Source organism: Megascapheus bottae, chromosome 1, assembly GCF_031878675.1.
Source record: "Megascapheus bottae isolate mThoBot1 chromosome 1, mThoBot2.hap1, whole genome shotgun sequence".
NCBI lineage: Eukaryota > Metazoa > Chordata > Mammalia > Rodentia > Geomyidae > Megascapheus > Megascapheus bottae.
The window spans coordinates 95923366-95951076 of NC_143509.1; the positions used below are offsets into that span (position 1 = coordinate 95923366).

Here is a 27711-nt window from a genome sequence, read left to right on the forward strand (position 1 = left end):
CTGGCGCCCAATGTGGGACATAAAAAGAGCTCTCAACAAAAGTGAAGCCATCGGGGAGTCAAGCCAAGCAAGGTACCATGAAAGGGTCTCCCCGAAAAGATGGGGCAATCTCACACCAAACCTGAGGACCCGGCACTCAAGGCGTTGAGATTTATGCTCAAAAGCCGAGGTTTGGAGATCTCAGATCCCTAGGCTGAGAAGGTCTGGGAGGCCTTAACACGCTCTGCTCTCTGGTTAATGGCGGCCAATCTTTGCTTATGGGATGCTATCAGGATTTAGTGATCAGTATTCTTCAGTTTTTTTGGGGAGGGTGGGCAGGATAGGAAACTTGTATATCCACTAAATTCGGGATCCAAACACTTCAAAAAGTCTTTTTCTCTTATGATTTGGCTTTACGGTTTTTCCGATCAGTTTGCTTAATTGGGCAGAAAAACAAAAAGAAAAATGGTGGAGCTGAGAGCGGCTTTGTTTACCAGGATTGCGGCCCCGCCCAGGAGGAGGAACTTCCGCTAGTGCCGGGGGACAGACATCCGGCTAAGCTGACTCTGGGAAAACTTTTGCCCTTTTGAGTGATGGTGCTACCAGCACCACTTCTCAGGCTCCAGTTGGTTTGGCAGGGTCTTTGCCAGCAATCAAGATGGTGCTGCTGCCCGCTGGTGGGGAGGGGATTTCTTCCCAATGCCGTACTGGGAGCAGAAGTGTAAATGTCCACGGAGGTACTCACGAATTGCTGGGTTTTCTGGTTCCGTGAAGCTGGCAGGTCTGCGCCACAGCTGGGTGACGGCCCTGGGCTCGCGCATGCTCTGTGTGGCTCTGTGTGGATCCAGCAGGTCTGCGCTGCTGAGAAGGGAAAAGCGCTGTCTGCTCGGGTTTAGAAGAGAGGCTTTGTCTCTGCGGCCACTCCGAGTGGCTGGCTCCGCTCCATGCTGTCTTCTTGCACCAGTTTTCTGCCTTTCTCCTCTCTGTCTGAGCTCTCTGTGGTACTAAAGCTTACTTAGGATGGATCTTTGGGTATGAATTTTCCCCTACGATGCTAGAACTGGTATCTTGGCCAGAGCTCAGAAAGACTCACACTGAACCTCTGCCATCTTCCGCCAATCTCCCCCAATCTCTCCATTCTTATTTCAAGACAAAAGTACAAATGTTACTTTCCATGGTAAGTAAAGGTTTTGATGATTTCATTTAGATTTAGTCCATTGGCAGTCCCAGAACCCAGGTGTAATTTAGCCTTGTTATTTTCAGTCTAAAATTACCATCCCCACCTTTTTATTTATTTATTTTTTTGTCACTTGTGAGGCTTGAACTCTGGGCCTGCGCACTGTCCTTAAGCTCTTCACCTCAGGGCTACCACCTTACCCCTGGACCCCTTGAGCCACAGCCCCACTAGTGGTTAACTGGAGATAAGAGTCTCATGGACTTTTATTCCCAGGCTGGCTTTGAACCTCCATCCTCAGATCTCAGCCTCCTGAGTAGCTAGGATTACACTCGTGAGCCACTGTTCTCAGCATGCCTTCATCTTATACAGATGATTCATATAAGTTGACAATATGTACTGGAAAATACATATAAATCCTTTTAAAATGTGACACTATGCACAGTTAGTACCTAAACCATATAGGGACTAATTTTCTGAAAATTTATACCAACCATTATTCTTCTATTTTAATACCCCTTAAACTTAGATCTCACTATACATATGCATATATATTCTCATATTACTAAACTAGCCAATACATTCTACTCTCAATATGGATGACATTCATTAATTGAACAGGAATATTGAATTTTCGTTGATATTTGATTAAGAAGAAAAATTATACCTAAAATCTATGAGCACATAGGAAACTCATGCTGAAAAAAGCAGAAATACTTAAAGACCAACTGAAGTTTGTGCATATACTAAATATTCCAACACTCATGGTTAGAATTAATAGCAATAGAAATCATAATTGATACATCAATACATAATTAGTAAAAAAATAAATAAAAGCAAAAATATTTGGGCTTCAGAATAAATTTATTAAAGAAAATTATTTTTCATTCCAATTTGGAGGAAGGATTGTTACTTAGTTTTATAGTTTGACAGTATCCAATTGGAGAGACAGAAAGGGAAGAAGGTTGATATGAATATCAGAGTACTTCTCAATTCATAGATGATCTTACTGTAGAATCTTGGTTTCTCTGAAGGAATTAGGCCAATCAACAGATCAGTCAGTAGAAACTAGATCTGTAGAAAGGCTGGAAACAAGAAGATTGGAAACACCTAGAAGGAAAAGAGGTAGGATAAAAGAATCCAGACCTGAAACTCAAGGAAGGGAAGCCATAGACTCTATAACCCATGGATCCGAAGCCACTGGAGCCACAGCCCTGTGGGTAGCAGCTTCCAGATGTATAGAATGGAGAATAGGAGTATCTCCATCCAGACCCCAGAGAACAGGAGCTTCTAGAGCCAAACCCTAGGGGATGGCAGGCGCTGGACCTAAAGCCCAGAGACGCAGCATAAGTTGCACGGCTTGGACTGAAGAACCTGGACACCCTGGGGCTGTAGTAGGTCCTCTGGAAGGGACTGGACACCACGCAGGAGCTCTGGCAGGGACTGGACACCACGCAGGAGCTCTGGCAGGGACTGGACACCACGCAGGAGCTCTGACAGGGACTAGACATCTCGCAGGAGTTCTGGCAGCCTGTGGGCTCCCCACAGGTCTCCTGACAGACTCTGTGGAGAGAGGAGCCCAGCTGGCAGGAGTCAGGAGCACTGAGGTCAGTGCGGTAGACCAGGTTGCTGGGGAAGGAAGAGATGCAGGAGGAGCTGGAAGATGGCAGGCAGCCCCGAAGGGAGTGGGAGGAGAAGTTTCCAGAACAGCTGCTGTAGGACATGTTGAGAGGTGGGGTGAGCGCTGCTGTCAGTTCAGAGGAGAGGAGTGTGAGTTTTGGTGTCGTGCTCTGGACACTGGCCTTTATATCCTCCCAGCAGTAGGTGTGGTGGCTGTTGGGGTCATAATCGACATGCCTGTGCCTCCTTATTTACAATGCATAACTCGGTAATCTCTCTGTAATTTTATTTGAATAGTTTTCTACATATGTTTATGGGTGCTATAATTTGGTGGTTATAGACAAAGCCAATAAACTACTACTCTGTCTGAGTTGCTCTGACTGTTTTATACTAATGGTATTCCAACAAGGAATCCCCTTCCTTTTCCTCTTGACAATCCTATTTTATTTTGTCTTAGGATATCATGGAAATGCTTTGCTCTAAATGATGAATAAATTATGTTTGTTTTGCCAAATAATTGGAAGTTTCATTATGTCTTTCCTCAGGAAAGATTAGCTTTTTTTCCCCAGTCCTGGAGCTTTAACTCAGGGCCTGGGCACTGTCTGTGGACAATTTTTGCTCAAGACTAGAGCTCTGTCACTCGAGCCATCACCACTTCTGTGGTTTTTCTGTGTATATGGTAGGGAGGAGTCGAACCTGGATGTCTGTGCACATTATGCAAGCACTCTATGATGAGGCCAAACTCCTAGCCAAGATTAGCTTTTCTTGTCACCAACCTTTCTCACATTCCAAAATGATCATTCATGGATTGTATGCCATTATTTATTTTGTCTTGCATCCTGTAAGGAGATGTAAGCATGAACGAAGACAAACTAAATTACTAAATTATACTGATTTCTAGGCAACTTACTTGCTGACAGTGAGTGAAGGACTGAACTAAGGCCTTCTCTGGAGGTTATCACTTCCCTGATAAAGAGGCTCACATAGGAAATAAGATAAAGAAGCAACTGGATTTCAGATTCAGTGTAGGGCCAGTGGCCCCATTGGATACTTCATGCCAGAGACATATTGGAGAACGCACTTCTCAGGCCTTAAGCCACAGGAAGCCTCATTGATTTACAAGCCTACCAGCTGTGGTCCCAAACCCAACTCTGCACTTAAGCGGAAAGCTTGCTTTTATGAAAATCACTGAACCCCAGGCAAGCACACTGATTCCTTGATTCCTTTAAAGGCCAACTTGGACTTCTGTATTGGCCTTAAGATATTTTTAGTCTACACTCCCCTTTCTCTTCGTAGTCTTAGACTTGTAGAGATGATGCTAGAAAAGAAATTATTCCTTATAAGTGGCTGGAGAGTGGGTGGATGAAAAAGGAACAGAAAAGAAATACCATGTACTTATGTGATCAAGGAAGTAGGAGTAGACTCTGAGTCTAAGGGAAGTGAACAAATATGGTAGTTTACCCTGACCAGGAGCACACGGGACACAAGATAGACACCTACAATTCTAGCTCTTTTGTATAACCTTTTGAAGTTCAGAAAGAAATTCTCCTTAATTATTTTTCCCGTCTTGGGGTTTGAACTCAGGGCCTGAGCACTGTCATTGGGCTTTCCCCAAGACTAGCGCTCTACTGCTTGAGCCACAGCACCACTTGCAGTTTTTTCTATGTATGTGGTACCAGGTCTTTGTGCATGCTAGGCAAGCATCCTATCACTAGGCCAAACTTCTGGCTCGCTTTAATTTTAATTAAGAAATAATTCAGTAAATCTTAAATATATTGAATTTTTTGTATAAGTCAATTATGTTGATTTTCATAAAAACAGAACACTTACATATTAGTTGGTAGATAGCATAGAACTCAGAATGATATTGTGTCGTTTAAGAATAGGCATTTAATAATAATGTCTCACATTCTCAGAAATGTGTTGGTATCTAATTGCATATTGTTTACATATCATAAAATGTTCTTAACTAAAATGTCTATAACATGACTAGGGAAAATAATCTGATGAGACCACCATCGCATATAAAATATTTTATTGGTTACAACATTATGTAGAACACGATTATCTCCGTATAGTTTTGTGAAGTATATTATTTTGATTCTATCATTCAGATCCTATTTTTTCATGCTTGCTATGTTTGAAAGTTATTTTCTTTCTTATTTTAATAGAATAATTTATACTTCATATATAAAAATTGGGTGAGTCTCTGGCAAGAATTTCTCTTGATTTTATTAGTCTACTTAAATAAAAATCATTTTAATACAACCATGACTTAATATAATTGAAACCTGGGCTTCCATCTTTATAAGACTCTATTAGAATTGAATTTCACTTAAAGAATTGCTTCTTTAAGGTCTGGAATATTTCCCAGGGCCTTAACTCCATACCAGGCTCTGAATATCAATTTTGTTTCTCTGGTTCTACTGGTTTGTGAAAATTCTCTCAAGTCTCTTCATCAACATCCAAAATCAGCATATAGATTTAAAGGGACTGCCACCCTAGGGGAAGCCACATTTCTTTTGAGTTTATAAGAACTCTTGTAAGAGCTCTGTGATTATGCAACACTTTGGTATTTCTCTGAAGTATACATGTATATGTGAATACATGCGTACAGAGAAAATATTAACATATAAATCACATACACAGACCACACACATAAACATGTATAATATATATGTTTGATATGTAAAAATAAGTTTATATATAAATACACATTGTAAGTATACTTTGTCCATCAGGGAAAGGTATAATATTTAAAGCAATTTGCAATAGGTAGTTTTATATAGGCTTGAAAGATTTATATCTTCTCAAATACATATGATGAGTAAGGTGAAGGATTCCTTTTTAAAAAAATTGTTATATTAAACTGTAGTTAACGAGAAGAAATTTCAACAAATTCAGGTGGGGAAGATATAGGTGTCCTGGCTATGTCTGTAACTCTGTCCACCACTTCACACTACAGGTATCTGCTTCCTACAGTATCACAATTGGCTTTAGACTCATCAGTTATTTTCATTTCACTTTATCCTTCCAGTCACTGTCTTGTTTCTTCCCCTCTTTATTGTATCTATACTGATCAAAGCAATATCCTATCCATGGGTCAGTGACAACTGTCAATACCCTGCTGGTATCTCTTGGGCACTCATCTGGCACAGCCTGATAACTAGAACATTCTACCTAAGGATGTTTAGATTCACCTAAGCATGATATGCCCGTGTGAGGAATTCTCCTGTAATTGGGTCCTAGTTACATGGTGGAGACTTTCGTTATAACACACCATCTCTTGAATACCTTCATTTCCGGCGCATTTTCCTTCTCCCTCTAAATTTTCATTGGCATTGCCTCCTAAATAAACAGCTCTTTATTAAACCCAGGTTTTCAACTTTTTTGGAAAAAATTTATAGAAATGGATAGACACAGATGCTCATTAGTATTTTCTGAACAATGAGCAATCTTCAATGTTTCTTTACCTCCTGTAATTTCACTACAATAACTTTTAGGGGAAAATAGCAAGAATATATAATTGGAAGAAAGTGCTTCAGTGTTGGAGAAAGTACATTAAAAACAAACAAACAAACATTAAACACAAGTCTAGCCATGCTAGTTTTGCAGAAAGAATGTTTTTGTTTTGTTACTTTTTAAAAATCTAGTTTTATTACTATCACTAAGATGTTGTCCGCAGTAATAACTATTTTATAAGTAATATAAGAAGTGTATTTCCCAGGAATTCATTTTGGTAAATAGTATCTTAAATACTCAGAGGAGATGTGCTTTTACATTCTCCCCTTGGTGAACCCTCCTTTTAATCTGATTGCCTCTGTGTGTGTGTGTGTGTGTGTGTGTGTGTGTGTGTGTGTGTACACGCACGCACACACGCGCCTAGAGTCCTGTGTAGTTTGTCATGTCCAGTGGTATTTTAGACTAGCTTCCACAAATGAGAGGGAACATGTTCCATTTCTCTCTCTTTGCTACCTTTTAAACAAAGTTGAGTAGTTGTACAAAGGGATTGTCATTCACAAGTCTCACTATGTGTGTGGTACACCTCCATCAAGCTTACTTCTCCCATCTTTCTCTCCTGTGTTTTCCAATCCCATCCCTATCCTCAAGTTACATCGTTTCTGACAATACAGAGTTTAAATATTTTAATATTGGATAATAAAAAGAATATTTTAGCTAACAAATGCCATAATGCAGTCAACCAAGGGAAATCTCTAGATAGGAAGTACAAGCTTATATTTATTGGGGTTCTATACAAAATGATGAATGAAGGCAAAATCCCTTGTAAATGGCAAGTAGGTAATTTGGAGAAGTGGGTGATTATCCAAAGCTATAATTTTCAACCACAGATGAGATTCTGTTAGAAACAAAGCCCACAAATAAAAAAAAATCTACTAGTAGGAAATACAATGAAATTATCAAAAGTCTCTGCATGAACAGCCTCATCATACATTTCCTGTGCAATATCCCAATTGTTCATTGTTGATGAATAATTCAGTTAAAAATAATGGTAGAGATCACTTTTCTCCAGAACAAATAAAATAGCCTGAGATGAATTTTTAGAGCCTTTGCAGATTCTTCTCAAACATATCAACATTTGGTGCAGACAGGATTGCAGTGGTTTAGAGGAAAGTCAATGGAGAATATATTTTTTTCATAGTAACTGGCTGTGAGAAAGGCACTCCAGTGAGGAGGCTCAGTTCCTGAAGAAAAAAATCACACAATTCTTCAGCCTGGCCTTAAAAACTCATGTTCCCTATTTAATTCTTCAGTATTTGTTTGCAAGATTACAATTATGTTTGAAATAACAAACAAAACCACAGTGGGACAAGAATTATGTCTAGAGTAGACAAACAGAACATAAGTATAAATTTTGCCTTTATTAAACAAATATTTGGCTTGGGCTTATCTATAGATCCATCAGTTTGTTTTTTATGATAGGTAGTGTTCCAAACAAGTCCTTATGTTGCCACCTTGTCCTTAAGTACATACAAGATCTCTTTCAGTTTCTAGTAATCTCCATCTTAGTCTCTGTGTTTTATCTGTTTTTGGTCTTTCTTCATTGAATGTGAGACACACTGTGTAATTGTGGTTCTTGATATAATAGTTTTCTGTGACTACTATCATAAATCACCACAAAGTAATTGAGGAGAATGAGAATGGATGGTGATAGCAACTGGGAAAATGATGGTTATAATAAACAGGCTCCCATCCAGGTGGAAACCCATCCAGTATGCCAGAAGAAAATTAATGTTGTCTAATTCTCCATTTCTAGGAGAAAAAGCACTCATGGACATAGCATGATGTAAATACAAAGTAGAAGCAGACAGAAAATAGAGAGATAGGAGGGGCTTCCTTTGCCATGATGAGATAGGCATTAATATTAAATCATCATAGCATTCCTAACAAAGGAGTAGTCCACTGGATTTTGCTATAACAACAAAGTTATAGCACTCATAAATAAACTACTCAGAAAACTATTCAAATGCAACTGCTGCTCTGGCAAGATTACGAGTAATGCATTGTAAATAAGGAGTTGCAGGCATGTTGACTATTAGCCCGAAGGCCACCACACCTACTGCTGGGAGGATATAAAGGCCAGTGTCCAGAGCACGACACCAAAACTCACACTCCTCTCCTCTGAACTGACAGCAGCGCTCACCCCACCTCTCAACATGTCCTACAGCAGCTGTTCTGGAAACTTCTCCTCCCGCTCCCTTCGGGGCTGCCTGCCATCTTCCAGCTCCTCCTGCATCTCTTCCTTCCCCAGCAACCTGGTCTACCGCACTGACCTCAGTGCTCCTGACTCCTGCCAGCTGGGCTCCTCTCTCCACAGAGTCTGTCAGGAGACCTGTGGGGAGCCCACAGGCTGCCAGAGCTCCTGCGTGGTGTCCAGTCCCTGCCAGAGCTCCTGCGTGGTGTCCAGTCCCTGCCAGAGCTCCTGCGTGGTGTCCAGTCCCTTCCAGAGGACCTACTACAGCCCCAGGGTGTCCAGGTTCTTCAGTCCAAGCCGTGCAACTTATGCTGCGTCTCTGGGCTTTAGGTCCAGCGCCTGCCATCCCCTAGGGTTTGGCTCTAGAAGCTCCTGTTCGCTGGGGTCTGGATGGAGATACTCCTATTCTCCATTCTATACATCTGGAAGCTGCTACCCACAGGGCTGTGGCTCCAGTGGCTTCGGATCCATGGGTTATAGAGTCTATGGCTTCCCTTCTCTGAGTTATGGGTCTAGATTCTTCCAACAACCCTACTTAGCCTCTAGAATGTACCAGTGTTGTGATTACAGACCAACCTGTGGGTCTCGTTTCTATGAATTTACTTGTTAAACATCTATGTTCTTATGAATCTTGACCCTGGCGTCATGTCCACCATTGTTTTCAGTGGCAATCCTAGCCACTGTTCTTTGAGTCTTCCATTGACAGCTTCTTTTCTCCTCAGCTTCTAGCAGACCCTAAAATCAGTGGATAACCCTAAATTGTATATTAATCTCTGCACTTTATACACTTTGATTTTCCTTCAAGATCTGTTGAAATGAGAATTTAATCCAATAAATTTATGAAACCTGGCACCTAAAATTAATGTCTATATTATTGTTTTATGTGTACAAATTTTGTCTTCAGGGACTAGAGAAATTTTAGTAAACCACTATAATGGGCTTCAGCTATTATCTGGCATTGGAGATAGTCTATTAGAAGCAGTAGGTTCTTCACAGAACATAATATGACTACAAATTGTAGAGAAATGAGTACATTAAGAATACCATATCTCATATGATGAGATACGATCTCATATGACCTACACAAACACAAAACCTTGCATAAGTCAACTACTTAAGGGTATTTTTTTCATTTCCATTATTTTTATTTGAGATACAAGAAAATACAGAGAGTAAGGGATTTTCACAGACTTTGTGTTTGGTTACAGCTATTTAGAAAAACAAGATAGTTATCCAGTTCTATCCATGCTCAACTCAGTTCAGTTTCCTAATGGTGTGTGCACAGGAGGAATATACCTCAGATGCACTCAGTAACTCTGTAGGCTCCAGAGGTATTATTCAACTGGAAAGGTCAGGTGCAAACACACTGTCTCATACACCCACATTGAATTTTGTAGATTTTGCCCCCTGGAGGAAGCAATTGAGTATTAGCTTTCATATCAGAGTGCTCAGAAGAGAGCACAGGAGACAAGACATGGCTAATATGGCAGAGCAGAAAAACCAGGAAGACACTCCTCTGTGACTAACCAGTTGCCTTGGGGTGCCCAGCTAATCAGTTTGCAAATCTTTTTGCAAAGACAAAAGTAAGTACAGATCTGGATTTTCTAGCTTGGCTGTAGGGCTCTCAATGTTGGCAGCAACAGAGCCTTAATGTGGGCAAATCTCCAAGGGCCAGTGTTCACTAGACACCAATCTGGACGCTGATAGCTCTGTAAAGGTGCAGGATAGAGGCCTTGGCTTAAATGGCCCAGCCTAGCCCTGTGGCTCAGCAGATTAAGAAGGGCATCAATGGAGATGTGGTTTCCATAGAAGCTGAGCTTGGAGCACTCACTCAAGGAAGGTAGCATGGGAAAGAGCTGGGCATCAGTGATGGAACAGTCCTCCAGGGCAAGGGTCTCCGGGGTACTGGCCACTTGCTGCAGCAGTGTTCGCAGGCTCTTGAGACTGAAGCAGTCCATGAACACATTCCTCAGATGCAGGTGCTTGAGGGACAGTGAGACAACAACTCAGCTGCTTTCAGTGGACAAAAACTCAGAGACAAGATCTTCAAAGGTGGCTGGCTCCTGAGAATGGCAGGTAGCCTTCTGTAAAGGAAGGAAATGTGATGCACACGAACCTCCTACAGATGCTGCAGCTGCCCCAGATGTACTGCATATTTGCAGGAATACCAGAAGTCCTTGAGCCTTGCCAGTGTAGAAGCTGACACTCATCTTGGAGAAGTTGAGACGGACATGGAGGTTCTTCCTCTGGCTCAGGTAAAGGAGTAAATTTCCTCATGGTTTCTGGAGGCCAGCATGTATCCACTTTCAGCTCCTGGATGGAATCAAGTGCACTGCCAGCAGAGCCTTTTGGATTCTAGACAGAGCCTGATCAAATCTGCAGCTTCCTGGAGCACAATTGGACTCAGCCATTCCTCTTCCTGATTAAGGGTATTTCTTTAACCAAGAGCACAATGAGCCTTGAGCAACTCTCAGGACCTTTGTGGATTGGTACAAATTCCAGGTCTCTGAGGTATCCCAAAACCTCATCTGCCAATATGTAGGGAAAACCTCAGCAATCTAATTGGTATCAATGGATGCGTGTGACCTCTAGAGGCTTCTCTAAGGCTTAATGTCAATCAAGCTAGTAGCAGCACCTGCAAAGTAATAAACTTTTTTTTGCCAGTCTTGGGGCTTGAACTCAAGGCCTGAGCACTGTCCTTGGGCTTTCTCAAGGCTGGCACTCTACCACTTGCGCCACAGAACCACTTCCAGCTTTTTTTACATATGTGTCACAGCAACGAATGGAACCTGAGTCTCTGTGCATGCTAGGCAAGCACTCCACCACTATGCCAAACTCCCAGCCCCTAAACCAACATTTTTTGAATGTATTAGTCCTAGTATGGACCTCAAAGGATTTTATAATGAGCAACTGGGACCCAATCCTTCAAGGTCATGAGAACACCTGGAATGGCTTAATTATCCTCTTCAAAATGTGAACAAAGGGAAAAGCGATGAGTTTGCCACTGTGTTCCAGTGTTTGAACAAGTCTAAAATATATGATTTCTCAAAATCTAGTAGAAAGTAGTAACAGTGCAAGGGAACGATGAGATGAGCACTCTGTTTACCAAGTGTGAACTTTTAATACTTGTAAAAAGTAAAATTTTTGCCCCTCTTAAATGTTTTACAGACTGTGTTCTAATAAATCAATAAGACAAATAGTTGTGACTTTTAAAAGAACATTATTCAACATAAGCCATATAATGAATGATTGTTGTCCTTAAGGTACTATGTTATCTCTCATCTCTTTTGCTGTCCCTTGGTTATCTCATATTGTTACAGTATCTCACTTTGTTACCTGATATATTGGATATATTTGTATTTGGTTATTTGAAATTGGATAGGGAAGGGGGGAAAACAAGATGAAAGGTAGGGGTGGGGGGGAAGGGAAATGGGGACCAAGACATGTGAAAGGGTATCAATGTATGTGAAGTAATGCACCTTCTATCTGGCAAATATCATGTAACCCTTCTATTAATTACAATAAAACGTATATGGAAAAAAAGAACATTATATGCTCAAACCACTATGGTAGGAGAATTTAAATTATTTGTATGCTCCAAGACCATTTGATCAATGTAATGCACTAAACTTCAAATATACTTAATCAGCAATCTTTAGATACCACGATGCTGCTTGTGCATGTTGGTGGAAATACACATGCAAGGGTCTTCTTTAGCTACGCTTAGGATAGTCATTAAAAGTATACTAAATGGGATAAAATAATATAAGGCACAAATTTTTCATTACTCACTTGAACATCCCTGGGAGAGGGCCAGAAACTATATACGATAAACCTTTCACATGTGAGAGAAAGCTAGATTTTCTTTTTACTCTAACACTTGTTTGTAGATAAAGACCCTGTCAGAACACAAATGCTTAAATGAATGTTTCAATATGAAGTACAGCCACAAAGTATGTAGCATTTTTGTTCTTATGGAAATTATTTAGTATGAATAGTTTCAATCTTCTACTACATCTATTTTTCTTTAGTCCCATGAGTAATATTAAACAAATTTGTTTAGTATTTATGCAGTTACACAAATAAGAGATTGAGGTCCGGGAGTTTGGCATAATGGTAGAGTGCTTGCCTAGCATGCACCAAGACCCGAGTTCAATTCCTCAGTAGCACATACATAGAAAAAGGCCGGAAATGGTGTGAGGCTCAAGTGGAAGAGCTCTGGCCTGGCCTTGAGAAAGTCCAAGGACAGTGCTCAGGCCCTGAGCTCAAGCCAGGATAGGCAAAAAAGAAAAAAAAAAAAGATCCAAAAACATTTGGTGGCTGCTCAGCTCAGGAAGAAATTATTGGAAACTTGTGTATGTGCCAAATTTTATATCATTAAGTGTATGTGTTTGTGTGTGTATGTGTGTATGCTCATGTGTATGTGCTCATGTGTGTGCCAGGACTGTGGTTCAACTCAGAGTACCACAGACTGTGGTACACACAGCTGTGATGTACCACTTGAAGCATACTGCCAACCCAACATTCTGTTGGTTCATTGGATATAGAGAATTACAGAATTCTCAGCCGGGTGATTGGTTTCACCTTCAATACAAGTAGCTAGAATTCCTCTGTATTGTTAATTTTAATGGCCCTTTTTAATATAATTTAGCTTATGCAGATATAGAAATGAAGATGATCAATATCATATGTCCTTTTCAATAATATTTAATAATATCAATAAAAATAGTAAAAGTGCCCATCTCTTGTGACATCTCATTAGCATTACAAACTGAATTCTTCATGTGAAGAGAGGGATTGAAGTAGAGCAGTCAATCAAGATCTAGTCATAGACTAGTCTTTGAGTAAAGTAGTATAATAAGGTACTATTAGTAGTATAAGAAGAAATAATACTAAAAAGATTGAGACATTGACATGGAAGAATATAAAATCCAAAAGGAAAAAGAAAATTTCTTTCATAGGCTTGGTTAGATAAAATAATGCTAGCAATGAATCAGAAATAACAAAATCCAGAATTCAGAGATAATAATACAATAGCAGTGATTGACAAAGATAGGGCAAACATTTCTAGTATAACTTTGAATATATATGATTATTGTTTCCATTTTAATATTTGTACTTAGTAGCTTAATTGGAAATAATACTCATTTTATTAGCACAATTTCAAATACATTTCTTAATGAGATTCTTACATTATTATCTGGTTATTGCTCATAACCAGAATCTATGACTCCTATGATTCCTGAGACAGTAGATAACTGTATCATCAAAGACAAACTCTGAATGAATTTACATTGGCAATATCAAAGGGATGACGTGAATCCAGGTTCAGGTGGCTCAGATATATAATGCTAGCACCTTAAAAGGCAAAGGTAAGGTCCACAAGATTCAACCTTCAAAATAGCAGTCAAAAGCAGGGCTGGAGGGGCCGGGAGTTTGACCTAATGGCAGAAAGCTTGCCTAGCATGCACGAATACTGGGTTTGATTCCTTGGTACCACATACATAAGAAAGAAGGCAGAAATTGTGCTGTTGCTCAAGTGGTAGAGCTCTAATCTTGAGAAAGCCCAAGATCCCAAGGACAGTGCCCAAGCCCTGAGTTCAAGGCCCAGGACTGGCAAAAAAAAAGCAGGGTGCAACATAAATGGTATAACACCAACCTTGCAAGCCCGAGGCCTTTGCTCAAACGCTAGCACAACCAAAGGAGGTTGAGAGGAAAGAGGTGAGCCTTGCCATAGCTTCATTTGGATTCCTTGTACTAAAAGAAGAGACAAAAATCACTGAAGTTCATTTTATTTTATTTTACCCTTAATGAATTTTATTATTTAGCTAATGGAGGGTACTACTCGCTATTCCCTTATCCTTTCACAAAAAAATAAAAACTTAGTATTTAACATGAGTGAAATCATTTTTATCTAAATGAAAGTTTTGAAATCAAAGTGGTATGGGGTAATCTTTAATTGTTTGCTACTTGCTACTTTTAAATATATACCCAATATATACACAAGTCACTATAGTAAGGGAATTTAGTTCATTTGTATGCTGCAAGACCATTTGATCAATATAATGCACTAACTTCAAGTACACCTAACCAGTCATCTTTAGAATTCCCTCTACCACCACCTACTGGTGGTTCATAAATATTGATGCAGGAGTGCAACAGTACAGAACCACCGGCTAGTTGACAAGAAATAATTTACTCTCAACCTAAGTAGTTAAATGTGTGGATTTTTTGTGTAAATTGTATTTGAATGTAATTTATCTTCCCAGTGATTCCTCGGCATCCCGTCTTTGATTAAGAAAAACAACAGCTCAATTTTGTTTATTACTCTTTCCAATTTTTATAATAGATTTAAAATTTCATTATATATGTGTGTGTGTGTGTGTGTGTGTGTGTGTGTGTGTGTGTGTGTGTGTAGTATCAACTAGATTAATATGTGATGCAAATAAGGTGAAGGTCTCCAAAAAATCAATCATTTATTCCAACTAAGTCTTTATGTATGGGTAAAAATTTCAATAACTATGCATTAAAATTATTCTAAAATTCTGTAACTGAGACAGAAAAGGATAAATCAAAATATATGGTGACCCTGTTGCTAAGCAACTAAATCAACTGTACCTTTTATAATCTTAGTGTTGTCATAAAAGATAAAAACTTAGAACATGCTTGATGATTCAACTGTAACCAACTGCCTTGATATTTAGCTGAAATCTACAAGAGAATATTTGTATTTGTGTGAGATAATATTTTCTTTCAAATAAATGCAATTAACCAAACAACCATGAAAACAGAACAAAACTGAGACTATACCAAATTTATAGAATCAATGATTTGGAAAATGTGTGAGCTACTTGCTAATAAATGTTGGTATGTATTAGTAATTTTATTTAGAAATTTACATTAAGGAAAGTAAGGCTATGGGACAAGAACCCCTCACCTCACGTAACACACTAATGTCTTCTTTCTGATTCATTTCCTCCCTTACATTCGTATATATTTGAATAGGGCTTGAAATAAGGTTCTGTGTGCTATCTCTAAGCTTTTGTGCTCAAGGACAGTGCTGTACCACCTTGAGCAACAGCTCTACTTCTTTTGTTAATTGGAGATAAGAGTCTCTTGGACTTTCCTGAACTGTCTGGATTTGAACTGTGTTCTTCAGATCTCAGCTTTCTGAGTAACTGTGATTACAGATGTGAGCCTCTTATGCCTAGCTTATAAGAATAAGTTTGGTCAAAATTAGATAAAATAATTTAATAGTCCTTGAAAATTGTTACCATTTCACAAATAATATTAAAATTTTATAACTCTGTGTCACAGAAATCACAATGAATCATGAGTTTAGGATTTAAAAATATGTGTAGTCTTTATTTTATTCTACGATAAATCAGGTAAGCAAATTATATACACAAGCATGGAAGTTGAAAACACTCCTTTCAAATAAAAAAAATATATTTTAACTATTTAAATTTGAAAGGTTTGTTTGTTTTTGTTTGTTTTTGAGGGGGCATTGTGCATGTACTGGGGCTTGAACTTAAGTCCTGGGCTGCTTCAGAGTGCAATCTTTAGATTTCATACCCCTGGGGTTCTAGGACTACAGATGTAAGCCACTAGCACCTTGCTGGAACATTCTGAGTATCAATGTAGACAATTAAAAACATAGCCAGATATTTAGAATTCATTTTAGAGAGGAAATTTAAGAGCAAATAAATAAATAATATTAAGAAATATTTAAAATGGCAAACTATATACATATTTTATTTGAACTTGCAACATTTTTACTTTGCAAAACTTAAGACAGACCAGAAATAATTGTGCTTCTATGATTGCATGTCCATATCATGAGAAAGAATTCAGTCTCGGCCTCTTTCCTCCATTACTGTAACTCTAGCTTTTCCTAATTCACGAGGGTACGGATAGTTCCAATGTCTACACTACGAACAAAGGAGATCAAGCAACAGCGAGATTCAGATAATAGCTGTTCTGTTGACATACCGGATTTCTCCAATACAGGGTTAGTAGCAGCCAGATCCATAGCCGGGTTGGTAAGAAACAGACTGGCAGCTTTTAGAAGAGAAGTAGGTGGGACGATAGACGTTGGGTCTGAAATACAGGGATGAGAAAGACTGGGGACCACAGCCCACTGATTGGAAGCCACGATTCCCAAAGCCCAGGGATGGGGAGCCCAAAGCAAAAGACTGGGATCCCTTGGTGCTAACACCCAGGGCCCCTAAGAGAGCTGTCTGGTAGGGTCGGTAAAAGGTGGAGATTTTGGGGCATCTCCAGCTTCTCTGACAGGGACTGGGCAGCGCACAGGTGGACTGGAAGCCGGTGGGTTCGTGGAAGGTCTCCTGACCACCGCTGTAGCCCAGCTGGGTGGTGATGGGCGATGGGAGACCAATGCCCTGTAGGTAATTTGGGGGATAGGACGAGCCACAGAAGGAGACTGGGTACTGCAGGAAACCTCCCGTGGAGCGAGAGAAGTGTCCGGAGCTGCTGCTGTAGGACATGTTGAGGGGAAGAGGTTCAGAGCTGGAATGGGGCCTCTTGGACTGGGTGAAGCATTTATATACCTTTATCACTTCTGGGCTGTGTCATCCCCTACCTGTGAACACGTGCTTTGAACTGCATCGAAAAGGCCTCGGCAGTCACGCCGTGTCCATTTTTGTGGTTTTTCCAATTGGAAAGCACAGGAATGTGTGTGGCCTGGAAATTCAGGTGTTGCTGTTGAATCTTCAAAGCTGTTATTCATCTTCCCCTTGCGAAGATCACCTGGGAAGTCGCCTTCGAGGTCGACCGTGTCGGGGCTGCGAGAAGCTGTCTTAATTAAAAATAATTGATTCCTCTTTCACAATCTGCCATCTGGCTCACCAAGTTGTTCACGGATGTCTTCAGAGTCATTTCTTTTCCACAAAAACAAGCATTGATTATGAAGGGGCAAGCTTGCTGGGTGACGCACCAGCCCCAAACTGATTTGCAAGGAGCATAGGGCATTGCTTTTGAAATGGACCTCAATTTGATTGGCTTCAGGGAAACATTAACTGAGAGATTCCCGTATGCCCTGTGTTCCTGTTCAAAGCTGAAGGCAGACCGCTGAGATTCATTCCTAGCTTTTCTGCTGTTCTGTAAGGACGTGTGTTTATGGTGCTGCGTCCTAAATGCCATAAATGGCCTTATACTATTTGAAAATGATAGCTTCTCCAGCTAAGATGCAGAAATGGCATTAAAAGTAACAACAAAGCATGTGGCAAACATGCTTAATCTATTTCTGTCTGTCATCAGAGTCTATGTTGCACACTGAAAGAATTCCCCAGAACCTAGAAAACTTCTAGAGAAAGCCTTAAAATGGAATGTTCTTGAAGTGTTGAGCTGAAGATGCTGGCAAAAGGTTCTTCTGTCACCTCAGAGAGCAACACATATACCTTTGATTTAAATTGTTGTCTTTGAGTGTTTCTAACAAGTATTACGAAATTTCTAAAGCAAGGGTCTTCTTGTTTTTTCTTTGTGTGTGTATGGATCATAAGGCTTGAACTTTGGGCCTGGACGCTGTCCCTGAGCTCTTCAGCTCAAGGCTCCCGCCCTACCCTTGAGCCATGTCCCACTTCCCATTTTCTAGAGGTTAATTGGAGATAAGAGTCTCAGGTCCTTTTATGCCTGGGTTTGACCCTTGCTCCTCAGATCTCAGCTAGGATTACAGGCCAGACTCTCCACAATCGGCTTTTTCTTTTCTTTTGTGATTTGTGTTTCACTCTGTGTAAGATCTTGTATATAATAAAGATTGGTTAAGTGGCTGAAGAGAGGAGATTAGAAAGGTTTTTCCTTCTGTGCTTATACACACATATCAATACATTCATTTTCACTGAAAAATGTTTCCCTTCCATTTCTGAACCAAAGTGTTTGGATTAGAGAACATTATTTGTTGAATGGGACAACACTGATAAAGATGCATTGTATTCATAAACTGCTTTGTGAAATGGCAAGTCCTTTGTGCAACAACTTAAAGATAATAAAATAACATTTAAGGAAGAGGAAGGACATTATTATTTTTTGAGAAGATAATGTTCCAAGTTGCTTTAATATCTGATTTCAACGAATATTTTTGTATAGAAAAGGAAGACTGAAAACAATCTAGCAAATTCATTTTTGTTGTTGTTTATGCAGATATTTTCTTATTAATATTTCACTGAAAAATAAGTGCTAGGAACTGCTAGAATGGTTCTTGTTCATACTGACAAAGCCTAATGAAAAACAATTGTATATTTTAGAAATAGAGTCAAGATATGAAATTGTAAGGAATGGAATGTGATTGGAGATTGATTTGTCCATTTCCAAGTTCAGATTTGTAGAGTATACCATGAGAGTCTGGCAAGGAGCTCCAATCTTCTACAAGATTGATTTGTCAATATCCAAGTTCAGATTTGTAGAGTCTACACTGAGAGTTTGGCAAGGAGCTCCAGTCTTCTACAAGATTAGAATCCTTGTTGCTACATCCTGATTGGATTGCCCCAGAATGTTCAGTTTGAAAAACTCAATTGTTTTAGACTTTTACTTAAAACTTCCACTTAGTGTTTTTTTTTTCCCCCCTTTGGTCCATCATGGGACTTGAACTGTGAGCCTGGGCACTGTCCCTGAGCTCTTCAGCTCAAGGCGACAGCCCTATCCCTGGAACCACAGTGCCACTTCCTAAAACTTCCACTTAGTAGTGGTCATAATGTTTATAGAAGGAATCTCAACACATATTCAGTGTATCATTTTACTAGTCCTGAAGATGGATGTTTTAAGTTGCTCAGTCCCTTCACCTGAGCCATTTCTTGTGCTATATATTGAGTTCACTATGGTGAACTTTTTGGGAGAAACCAGCAGTATTGCTTCTTCTAGGAGGAGTGGATTTATCAGTGGATGGCTACACTGTATTATTTTTGTCTCTCTTGACACCCTTTCTAATTTGTATTTCAGTGTGGTTATGAATTCTTTGACTCTCTGATCCTGCTGTGAAGTCTGCATGATAAATGCCTTCCACGTTTCTTGTTTTTCTTAATCCTGTGTTGTGAAAGTTCCATTTTCTGAGAGGTCATAAATCGATGGAGTAAAGCCACAAATGTTATCTATAGTGTTTGCTAGTTTATTCTCATTGATATCAATGAGGACAAAATGACTTAAACTTTTAAGAATGAAAAGGTTTGGATAATCAAGTTTATTCATTATTGACTTCACTTAAGGAGCAAATGAAGAGGCTAGATATGCATCTCAGTGGTAGAATAGTTTCTCCTTCTTATGCACAAAGCCCTAAAATTAATCTCCATCATTACCAAAAGTAGATAATGGTGATGGGGGAGAAAGAGAAAAAGAGAGAGAGAGAAGCAAGAAGCTAACAAGAAAGCAAGCATACACAAAAGAAGGCAGAAAGAAGGAAAGAAGGTTCAAGTAAATTCAGAAGAGATTCCCTGATTTAATTTTACAATATGATTTTCACTCCTGAAAATCTTGAATATTCATATTCAAGAACCTTACATACTCTTGTCCACAGCAATTTGGCAACTTATACGATAAGAACATTTATTTTCCGTGGTGGAATTTTTATTTAACATTCATTTCCATATCTGTGTCAAATGTATTACTTTATCACTCTTACCAAGTAAGAATTGTTACAGAATTTCTTCTTTTGTGATGTCTACAAGATATAGAAGAAATGGATATGAGGATCTTTTATTCCATTCTCTCTCAACTATGTTCTTTAACTTGGATCACTGTCATTGTTCTCTTCAGATTGTGAAATAGTTTTCCGGCTTTCCCAGTGTTGTTCATTTGACCTATCATCCTGAAGGTCAGCATGAATAAAGGGCCAATCTTAGAAATATAATTATGCTGATTTTCATTCTACCCGAGGTACATGAATGAGAAATTAGCATTTTTGTTTCATGAACAATTGCTTTGAAAAAAAAAAAGACTAATGAAATTCCTTCACTTAGAAGTCTTCATTCATAAAGAAGTGCTTTGAAGGTTAAGTGATTTCATTTTTACTGGAGCCTAATTAAGCATTCTTGTTAAAGTGGTCACATGCTAGTGCAGCCGCATCTAGGGTATATAAGAAGGCAGTGCAGAAGGTGGCATTCATACTCCATCTGCTCACTGCAGCTCCACTGAAATCCAACTCCAGACAGCATGTCTTACGTCTGCAACTCTGGAAACTTCTCCTCCCAGTCCCTGGGAGCTTACCACAGGTACCCAGTTTCCAACCATCATTCCTTCTACCCCAGCAGTGGAATCTACTCCCAAAGACCCTTCCAGCTGGGCTCTGCTTTCTTTGGTGGACAACAGGAGAACTTTGCTGAACCCACTGATTTCGAGGCATCAAGTATGGAGGGTAGATCCTGCTTCCGCCCCAAGAACTTCATCTTCTCCAGGCCCTGCCACACCAGTTACACCGGATCTTTTGGATACGGCAATGGTGGCTTTGGATCTTCTGGCTATGGCAACGCTGGCTTCGGATCTTTTGGTTATGGCAACACTGGCTTCCAGTCTCTTGGATATGGTTCCAGCTACCACCGCCCAACTTTCTTCTCTTCTAAGTCTTACCAGTCATCTTATTTCCAGCCGACCTGTGGCTCTCGCTTCTTCGGATCAACTTACTAGACATGCCCGTTCTCTCATAATTTCTTCAGTGCCTTAAAAAAACTTGAAGCTTCGGTAAATGGTTGGCCATGTGAGGATCCCAGTTCCGGAAGGAAATGATATCTTTCGAGGGACTAAGGAAACTTGGCCTATGATGTTTCCTATCTCTGATGTGAGATTTAGCTTAATTTCAATTCTTACTTTCACATTTAGAATCTTTTCTACTGCCATCTTTTGTTTTTGAAACTTTATTCTCGTTCTAAATAAACTTTTCTCCGCAGCATGAATTCTGGTACTCTGATTTTTTTTAAAAAAATGCATGTATTATATACAGGCCATACTTTCTCTTGTCTTCAGGTTCAGTTTTCTCTCTTTCATATATGTCATAAATGTATTTTTAAACAAAAACAGGGACTCTGAAAATTTCAAATATATGACATAGCACATGACATTTTCTAGAGATGTATTTGCCTTCATGATTACCTTTGTTCACATAATCACTTCAGAAATGTTACTAGTAGAACATCCATGCAAAAAACTATTTATTGAGCTTAGAGTTTATGGCAGGCCTTATACTGAGCAAAGACACAAATTCTCTCCCTTTCAAAAATGCCTACAGAAAAAGCTGGAAGTGGAGCTCTGGCTCAAATGGTAGATCACTAGCTTGAGAAAGCCCGAGGACAGTGCCCAGACCCTGAGTTCAAGCCCCTGGAGTGGCAAAAAAAAAGTGCGTACAAACCAAATTTTTCTTACTACCATTGATGTCAAAATTGAAGATAAGAACATGAAATTCAGTGGAAACAAAAAGAAAGAGTTTGGCCTAGTGCTAGAGTGCTTGCCTAGCATGCACGACACTCTGGGTTTGCTTCCTTGGTACCACATACACTGAAAAAAGTCAAAAGTGGTGCTGTGGCTCAAGTGGTAGAGTTCTAGCCTTGAGAAAGCTCAAGGACAGTGCTCAGGCCCTGAATTCAAGCCCCAGGACTGGCGAAAGAAAGAAAGAAAGAAAGAAAGAAAGAAAGAAAGAAAGAAAGAAAGAAAGAAAGAAAGAAAGAAAGAAAGAAAGAAAGAAAATCTGAGAAAAAAGTATATAATTCATCATTACAAAGAGGAAAAAGTGCAAGTCACCACTTGATCTGAAATAAATCATATTGTCAGTTGGAATTTTTAGAAAGAAGGCTGCCGGTGGAATGAGAGAGGAGGGAAGGGAAGGCTGACCATCTAACTAGAGGTCATCCATCTTGCTGTGATGCATATTTGATCTTTCCTCTGTGAAGAGGATAGAAAGTTGGGTTAATTTGGTGGGGGGACTTGAATCCAGAGGTATACATACACTCTGCCAAAAGTTACAGACCAAGCTTCCTTTTTCTTAATATTTTTTTTTCTTTTTGTGGGTGTTGGGGCTTGAACTCTGGGTCTGGGTATTGTCCCTGAGCTCTTCAGCTCAAGGCTTCTGCCCTACCCTGGAGCCACAGCCCCACTTTCCCTTTTCTAGTGAATAATTGGAGATAAGAGTCTCATGTTTAATGCCAGGGCTGGCTTTGAACCAGTATCCTCAGATCTCAGCCTCCTGAGTAGCTAGGATTACAGGCATGAGCCCTGCTTTCTTACTCTATGTTGCCTTTTGTCTTGAAACCATTCTGCTTCAGTTTCTCAAGTAGTTGGGATTTGAAGCTAGTTCCAAAATTCTGGGCTTGTTAGAATTTTTATTTTTTTAATTAATAATTAATTTATTTATTTATTGTGTGTGCTAGTCCTGGGACTTGAACGCAGGGCCTAGATGCTATCCCTGAGCTTCTTTTGCTCAAGACTAGCACTTCTAGCACTTGAACCACAGCACTACTTCCAGATTTCTCTATGTAGTTTGTTGGAGATAAAAGTTACAGACATTTCAGCTCCAACTGGCTTTAAGCCTTGATTCTTACATCTCAGTCTCCTGGGTAGCAAGTCTTACAAGTGTGAGCCACCAATGGCCAGCTTTAGAAGAAACTTCTAAAAAGTTTCACATATCTGCTCTAAGGGAGTCCTACATCCTTTAAAAAAGATAAGGGGCTTTAGTATTCTTCCAAGCTCATTGGCTGGCCAAGGACAAACTTTCACCTTGACACAAATGGGATGGGAGTTTGAAAGATTGGTTGTTAGTGCAGTCAGTCAATCAAAAATATTCTCAAAAGTAGGGGAAATGATTAAAAAGCATTTCTATTGCTCTCACATTCACAATACTGATTCTTTTAACTAACACAAAACACTGGTAAGTTATGTGACATAATAAATTAAATAATACCAAGGAATTATATATGAATTAAAGTAAGTATCCTCTCTTGTCTTTTCATTCATGAAGTTCAAGTACTTTGCCCCTATGTAGGTCTAACGTTATAACTGAAAATTAAGGTGAATTTTAGACTTATTAAGTAGTTATATCTGACTTTAGCTGATGACACAATTAAGCAGGATAACCACAGTAGGGAAAAATTGGAAAACTATTCTATTTCTCTAACATCACTGAACTTTATACTTGATAGAAAAGTTCTTTCTCTACTCTGAATCCTTGATTGAATACTATGAAGGGAAAATGTATGACAACCTTAAGACAGAAAGAACAGTTCTTATTTTTTAAAGAGTAGTTAATCTAGCACAATTTTAGCACCACACCAAGGCTCTACCCCCACTTCTTGCCTGTCACAAGCTTCCACAGTCTAGTGATGGAGGGGAAGAGATTGCCTTGGGTTTTCCTTGTTAACATTTCCTCACTTTGCTGTGCCTTCTACCTAAGGACCATGACAAGCAAGGTTATCTGTCTCACTATGATGGCTTTAGACCACCAGGTCAAAATGACTTAATTGTTCAAGGTAGAGAACGTTTGCTTAAAAGAAGAAAAATGAAACTCTCCAAAAGTCACTTTAAACACATGCTTCAGGAAATTCCTATAGATTGATTTTACTGGAGATGATGGCCTGAAGACGTGAATAAACAACTTCCTAATTAGCCAAAAGTTTATGTATCAATTTTTTTGTCAGTATCTGCTTTTTGCTACCCATAACATTCTAAATTATTCTACAATGACTCCAGCCACACTTAGTTCTCTGCCTTGAAAGACCCATTTTAAAGTATTTGAGTTCAGACTCTCATTTCTAACACCCCTTATCAGAGACACCACAAACAAAAATCATGATCTGGGAATGTACATTCTTCAGTATACTTGAGTACTTTGTTTTGCCCTTTTACCAGATTGTCTGGTGACATTGGTTACTTCAATTAGCTCTTTGTACTACACTGATACCACACATTTGGTACAGACTAGTCTGTTATTGCATCCTCTGAATTAAATGTCTGTGTCTCCCAACTTACCTTTTGAAACACCTAAGTCCATTGAGAATATTTGGAAATGGGATCCTTGGGATATAATTTCTATTTGAAGATGGACCTACCATGCTCAGATTGGTATTCCATTGAAAGAGTTGTTTATTTCTTTCTAGCCTTTGCCAAGAAAAAAGGTCCTCCTGAATTTTCTAGTACCTTGAGCTTTAAATAAATACATTTTTTAACTACCTAGTCTATAATATGTTGTTGTAGAAGTGAAATTAACATAGGACATTAATATATGACATAAGGACTGATTTCTTAGGAAAAAGGTTTCTGTGTGGGTATTTCTCTATTTCTCTCTGTGTTTCTGCATGTGTTTCTTCTGTCTGTCTCTGTCTCTGTCTCTCTGTCTGTCTCTCTCTGTCTTTATGCCTGTCTCTATCTGTCTCTCTATCTATGTCTGTCTCTGTGTGTGTCTGTGTCTGTCTGTCTGTCTGTCTGTCTGTCTGTCTGTCTGTCTCTCTCTCTCTCTCTCTCTCTCTCTCTCTCTCTCTCTCTCTCTCTCTCTCTGCCTGCCTACAAATTTTGTGCACCAGAAAAAATTTAAGTAATTAGCGTGATTGTAGGGTGCTGAAAGGCTGGACACTCAGACAAGGTTTCTACAACCATTAGAGACAAAAAAAATTCTTACCTGAGAATTTATTTTGCTCTCAAAGCCTTTTTCTGTGCTGTTGAATCATCATCAAGGTCAATCTTCTTTTACTTAAAGTCAGCTGAGTGCAAATGTGAATCACATCCACAAAGTGTTTTCGCAACAGCGTCAAGATTACTGTTTAATCAAACATCCAGGCAGTATAGTCTAGTGGAGTTGACAAATAAAATGAACATCACTGTCTGTATTTCCTAGAAAATCTAGGCTAACAGACTATTTCATCAAAACAGTCTATATGACTATGCAAGACATAAAGTCAGAGTAAATTAAAACTTGAACCTGCAATCTATTATCCTATCAGTTTGTTAAATTACACTCCAGTTTTTAGACATTTCGCTTAGATTCATACATACAATTTATAAGCTTGAATATTAGCATAATTTCACTGTTGCTTGCTGGAATAAGTAAACTTTTCAACAAAATGTCTATCCACATTCTGAAAGTCATCAATTTTCCCATGATCCCCCATACTCTCCAGTGAAACTCTGCTAATGACACAGCTCTTCTCCCGGCTCTGCTGGTAACCCAACTCAAACCAGGGCAATATCTAGAAAATTTGATTCAAAAACAGGATTGCAACAGATTCATTTATTTGGTACTTTTTTGGCCATCTAATTTCTCCTGCTTATTTCATTCTTTCATTTTCTTTCTTATTATATCATTCTGTTATCACCCTTCTTCATCTGTTGTATTTTAGCCAGACATTCAGGTCTTGGCAGCTTTGATAGATTTGGGCTCTGTTGACATTTGGGCTGAAAACTTCTTCATTTGGCTAGGGTTCTGTGCACCCTCTGAACCCTTCCCAATAGATGCCCATAGCAACCCCCAATTGTAGCCACCAAAATCATTTCCATATAGAAAATATATTGCCATATAGACAGGTCCTCTTCCATACAGGCAAAATTATTTCCTGCATCAAATCCCTGTAGTAGATGGAATTAATTGTGTGAGGGAGTTCTTAACCGAGGACATTGGCTTGAGCCCTTTTGGGAGGGAAGTAGGAACATTGATTAAATGACATAGTATAATGTATGCTTTATGTATTATTACTCCAATAATGAATGAAGTATGATGAAAGATGGATGACTATTAAATATCTCTATACTTCATAAATTAGAAATAATATCAAGCTACTTACTCAGCAAATATTCCAGTATTGTATATGAACATGGAATTTATATTCATATGTGTTATAATGATCTATTCAGATGCTATCAGAGAAAAGTAATGAATGTTGAATAATAAAAATAATAGATAATGAAATAATGAATGCTTCTTAGTTCTAAAATAGCATAACAATCATACTTTTTAGTACACTAAGAAGTAGTGTAAGACTTTTTCTTCTCAGTGTACTGCAAATAATCAATTAAAACCAATTGCTAATTACAGACAGTTTACCCTTTCCTGTACCTTCTTTTAATTCTTCTCAAATGATCTAACTCAGACTATTTGGGGGGCAACAGATATTTTTAGCACTAAGCTAAACTATGGTTTATTCTGCAGTTTTACAGCTGAGAACACAAGATTTACCTACTTTCTGCGTACCTAAATTCAACTCATCAGTTGATGAGTTCATATTTAACTTCCAGAAATCTAATTTACTTAAGCAAATATTTGTACCAGTTACATGCAAAGGCTTCTGATAGCATATGATATTAATGAAGGAATAATGTAATGTAATTGACACAGATATCAACATGATCATAAATTAATATATTTTTTGTTACAATAATTGTGGTGATTTGTGTCTGCTCAGCCACATTAGGAGATGCCCAGATATCCACTCAGACATCATTTCTGGGTGTGGCTGTGAGTGTATCTGGATGAGATTAGCTGTAAAGTACAGGGCTTTTCCTGAATATGTTGAGATTTTGTCCAGTCTTTGGAGGTTTGCATAAAACAAGTAGGCAAATAGGCAGGAATTCACTAGTTTTCCTGCCTTTCTTCTTGCTTAGCCTCTTGCCACTTACTAAGTGAGTTGCATAACTGGTTCTCTTAGTTCTTAGCTTTCTGTATTCATATTGAAATTTTACTGCCAGCTTTTCTGGGTCTCCAGATCACCCAGAGCAGTGCCTTTATAATAGCATGAGGTGATTTCTAATTTCTCTTTCTCTCCCTCTCTTCCTCTTCTCTTCTCTTCATCTATTTATATAGATATAGATGATATCAAATATAGATAAAGATGACATAGAAATAGAAGCAGAGATAGATAACATATAGAAAAAGAGATAAATGTGGAGATATATAGATACACATGCACACAAAGATATACATGTGGGTTTGTATAGCTGTATAAGACACAGGAAGGGAAATATCACAGTAAAATGCACAAGACAGTGTTTGGAGAAGCTGAAGATGCTATTGCACAGAATACATGGGGAAAAGAGGTGAAAATTTTGATGTGTGGTCTTTTTTTTTAATCCACTTACTTAAGTTACTCAGCTCTCGTTGCTCTTTAAATATGTGGTCCGAGCTTTGTATCAATCATCTTATCCAATTATCATACCTCTATTCAGAGATATCAAATAACAGAAAGGCAATGCCATATCCAATGATACACAGAGGGGATTTTGGAAGCTAGGGTCAGACTTAGCTCTGTAG

General features: G+C 38.9%; 4 protein-coding genes across 6 annotated transcripts; 2 read left to right on the forward strand and 2 right to left on the reverse strand.

Moving 5' to 3' along the window:
* Window positions 1-632: 632 nt before the first annotated feature.
* Window positions 633-2877, reverse strand: LOC150069619 (keratin-associated protein 13-3-like). The gene is made up of 3 exons (XM_090331249.1): window positions 2633-2877; window positions 2264-2542; window positions 633-840 (listed from the first exon to the last, which is right to left on the reverse strand). The coding sequence occupies exons 1-3, from the start codon at window positions 2875-2877 to the stop codon at window positions 633-635; spliced, it is 732 nt and encodes a 243-aa protein (XP_090187375.1).
* Window positions 2878-8445: 5568 nt separating this feature from the next.
* On the forward strand, window positions 8446-9096 carry LOC150069620 (keratin-associated protein 13-4-like). 3 transcript variants are annotated; one of them, XM_090333503.1, is made up of 2 exons: window positions 8446-8693; window positions 8754-9096. In XM_090333503.1, exons 1-2 carry the CDS (start codon window positions 8449-8451, stop codon window positions 9094-9096), a joined length of 588 nt encoding a protein of 195 aa, XP_090189629.1. In that variant the 5' UTR covers window positions 8446-8448. The 3 variants fall into 3 exon arrangements, with proteins under 3 accessions (XP_090189629.1, XP_090189620.1, XP_090189610.1); XM_090333494.1 differs by having other exon boundaries at window positions 8446-8661; window positions 8710-9096; XM_090333484.1 differs by having other exon boundaries at window positions 8446-9096.
* A 7402-nt stretch (window positions 9097-16498) lies between these two features.
* On the reverse strand, window positions 16499-16993 carry LOC150069621 (keratin-associated protein 14-like). The gene has a single exon (XM_090333516.1). It carries the CDS (start codon window positions 16991-16993, stop codon window positions 16499-16501), a length of 495 nt encoding a protein of 164 aa, XP_090189642.1.
* A 3652-nt stretch (window positions 16994-20645) lies between these two features.
* Window positions 20646-21160, forward strand: LOC150069622 (keratin-associated protein 15-1-like). Its single transcript, XM_090333526.1, has one exon. It carries the CDS (start codon window positions 20646-20648, stop codon window positions 21114-21116), a length of 471 nt encoding a protein of 156 aa, XP_090189652.1. The 3' UTR covers window positions 21117-21160.
* Window positions 21161-27711: the final 6551 nt, after the last annotated feature.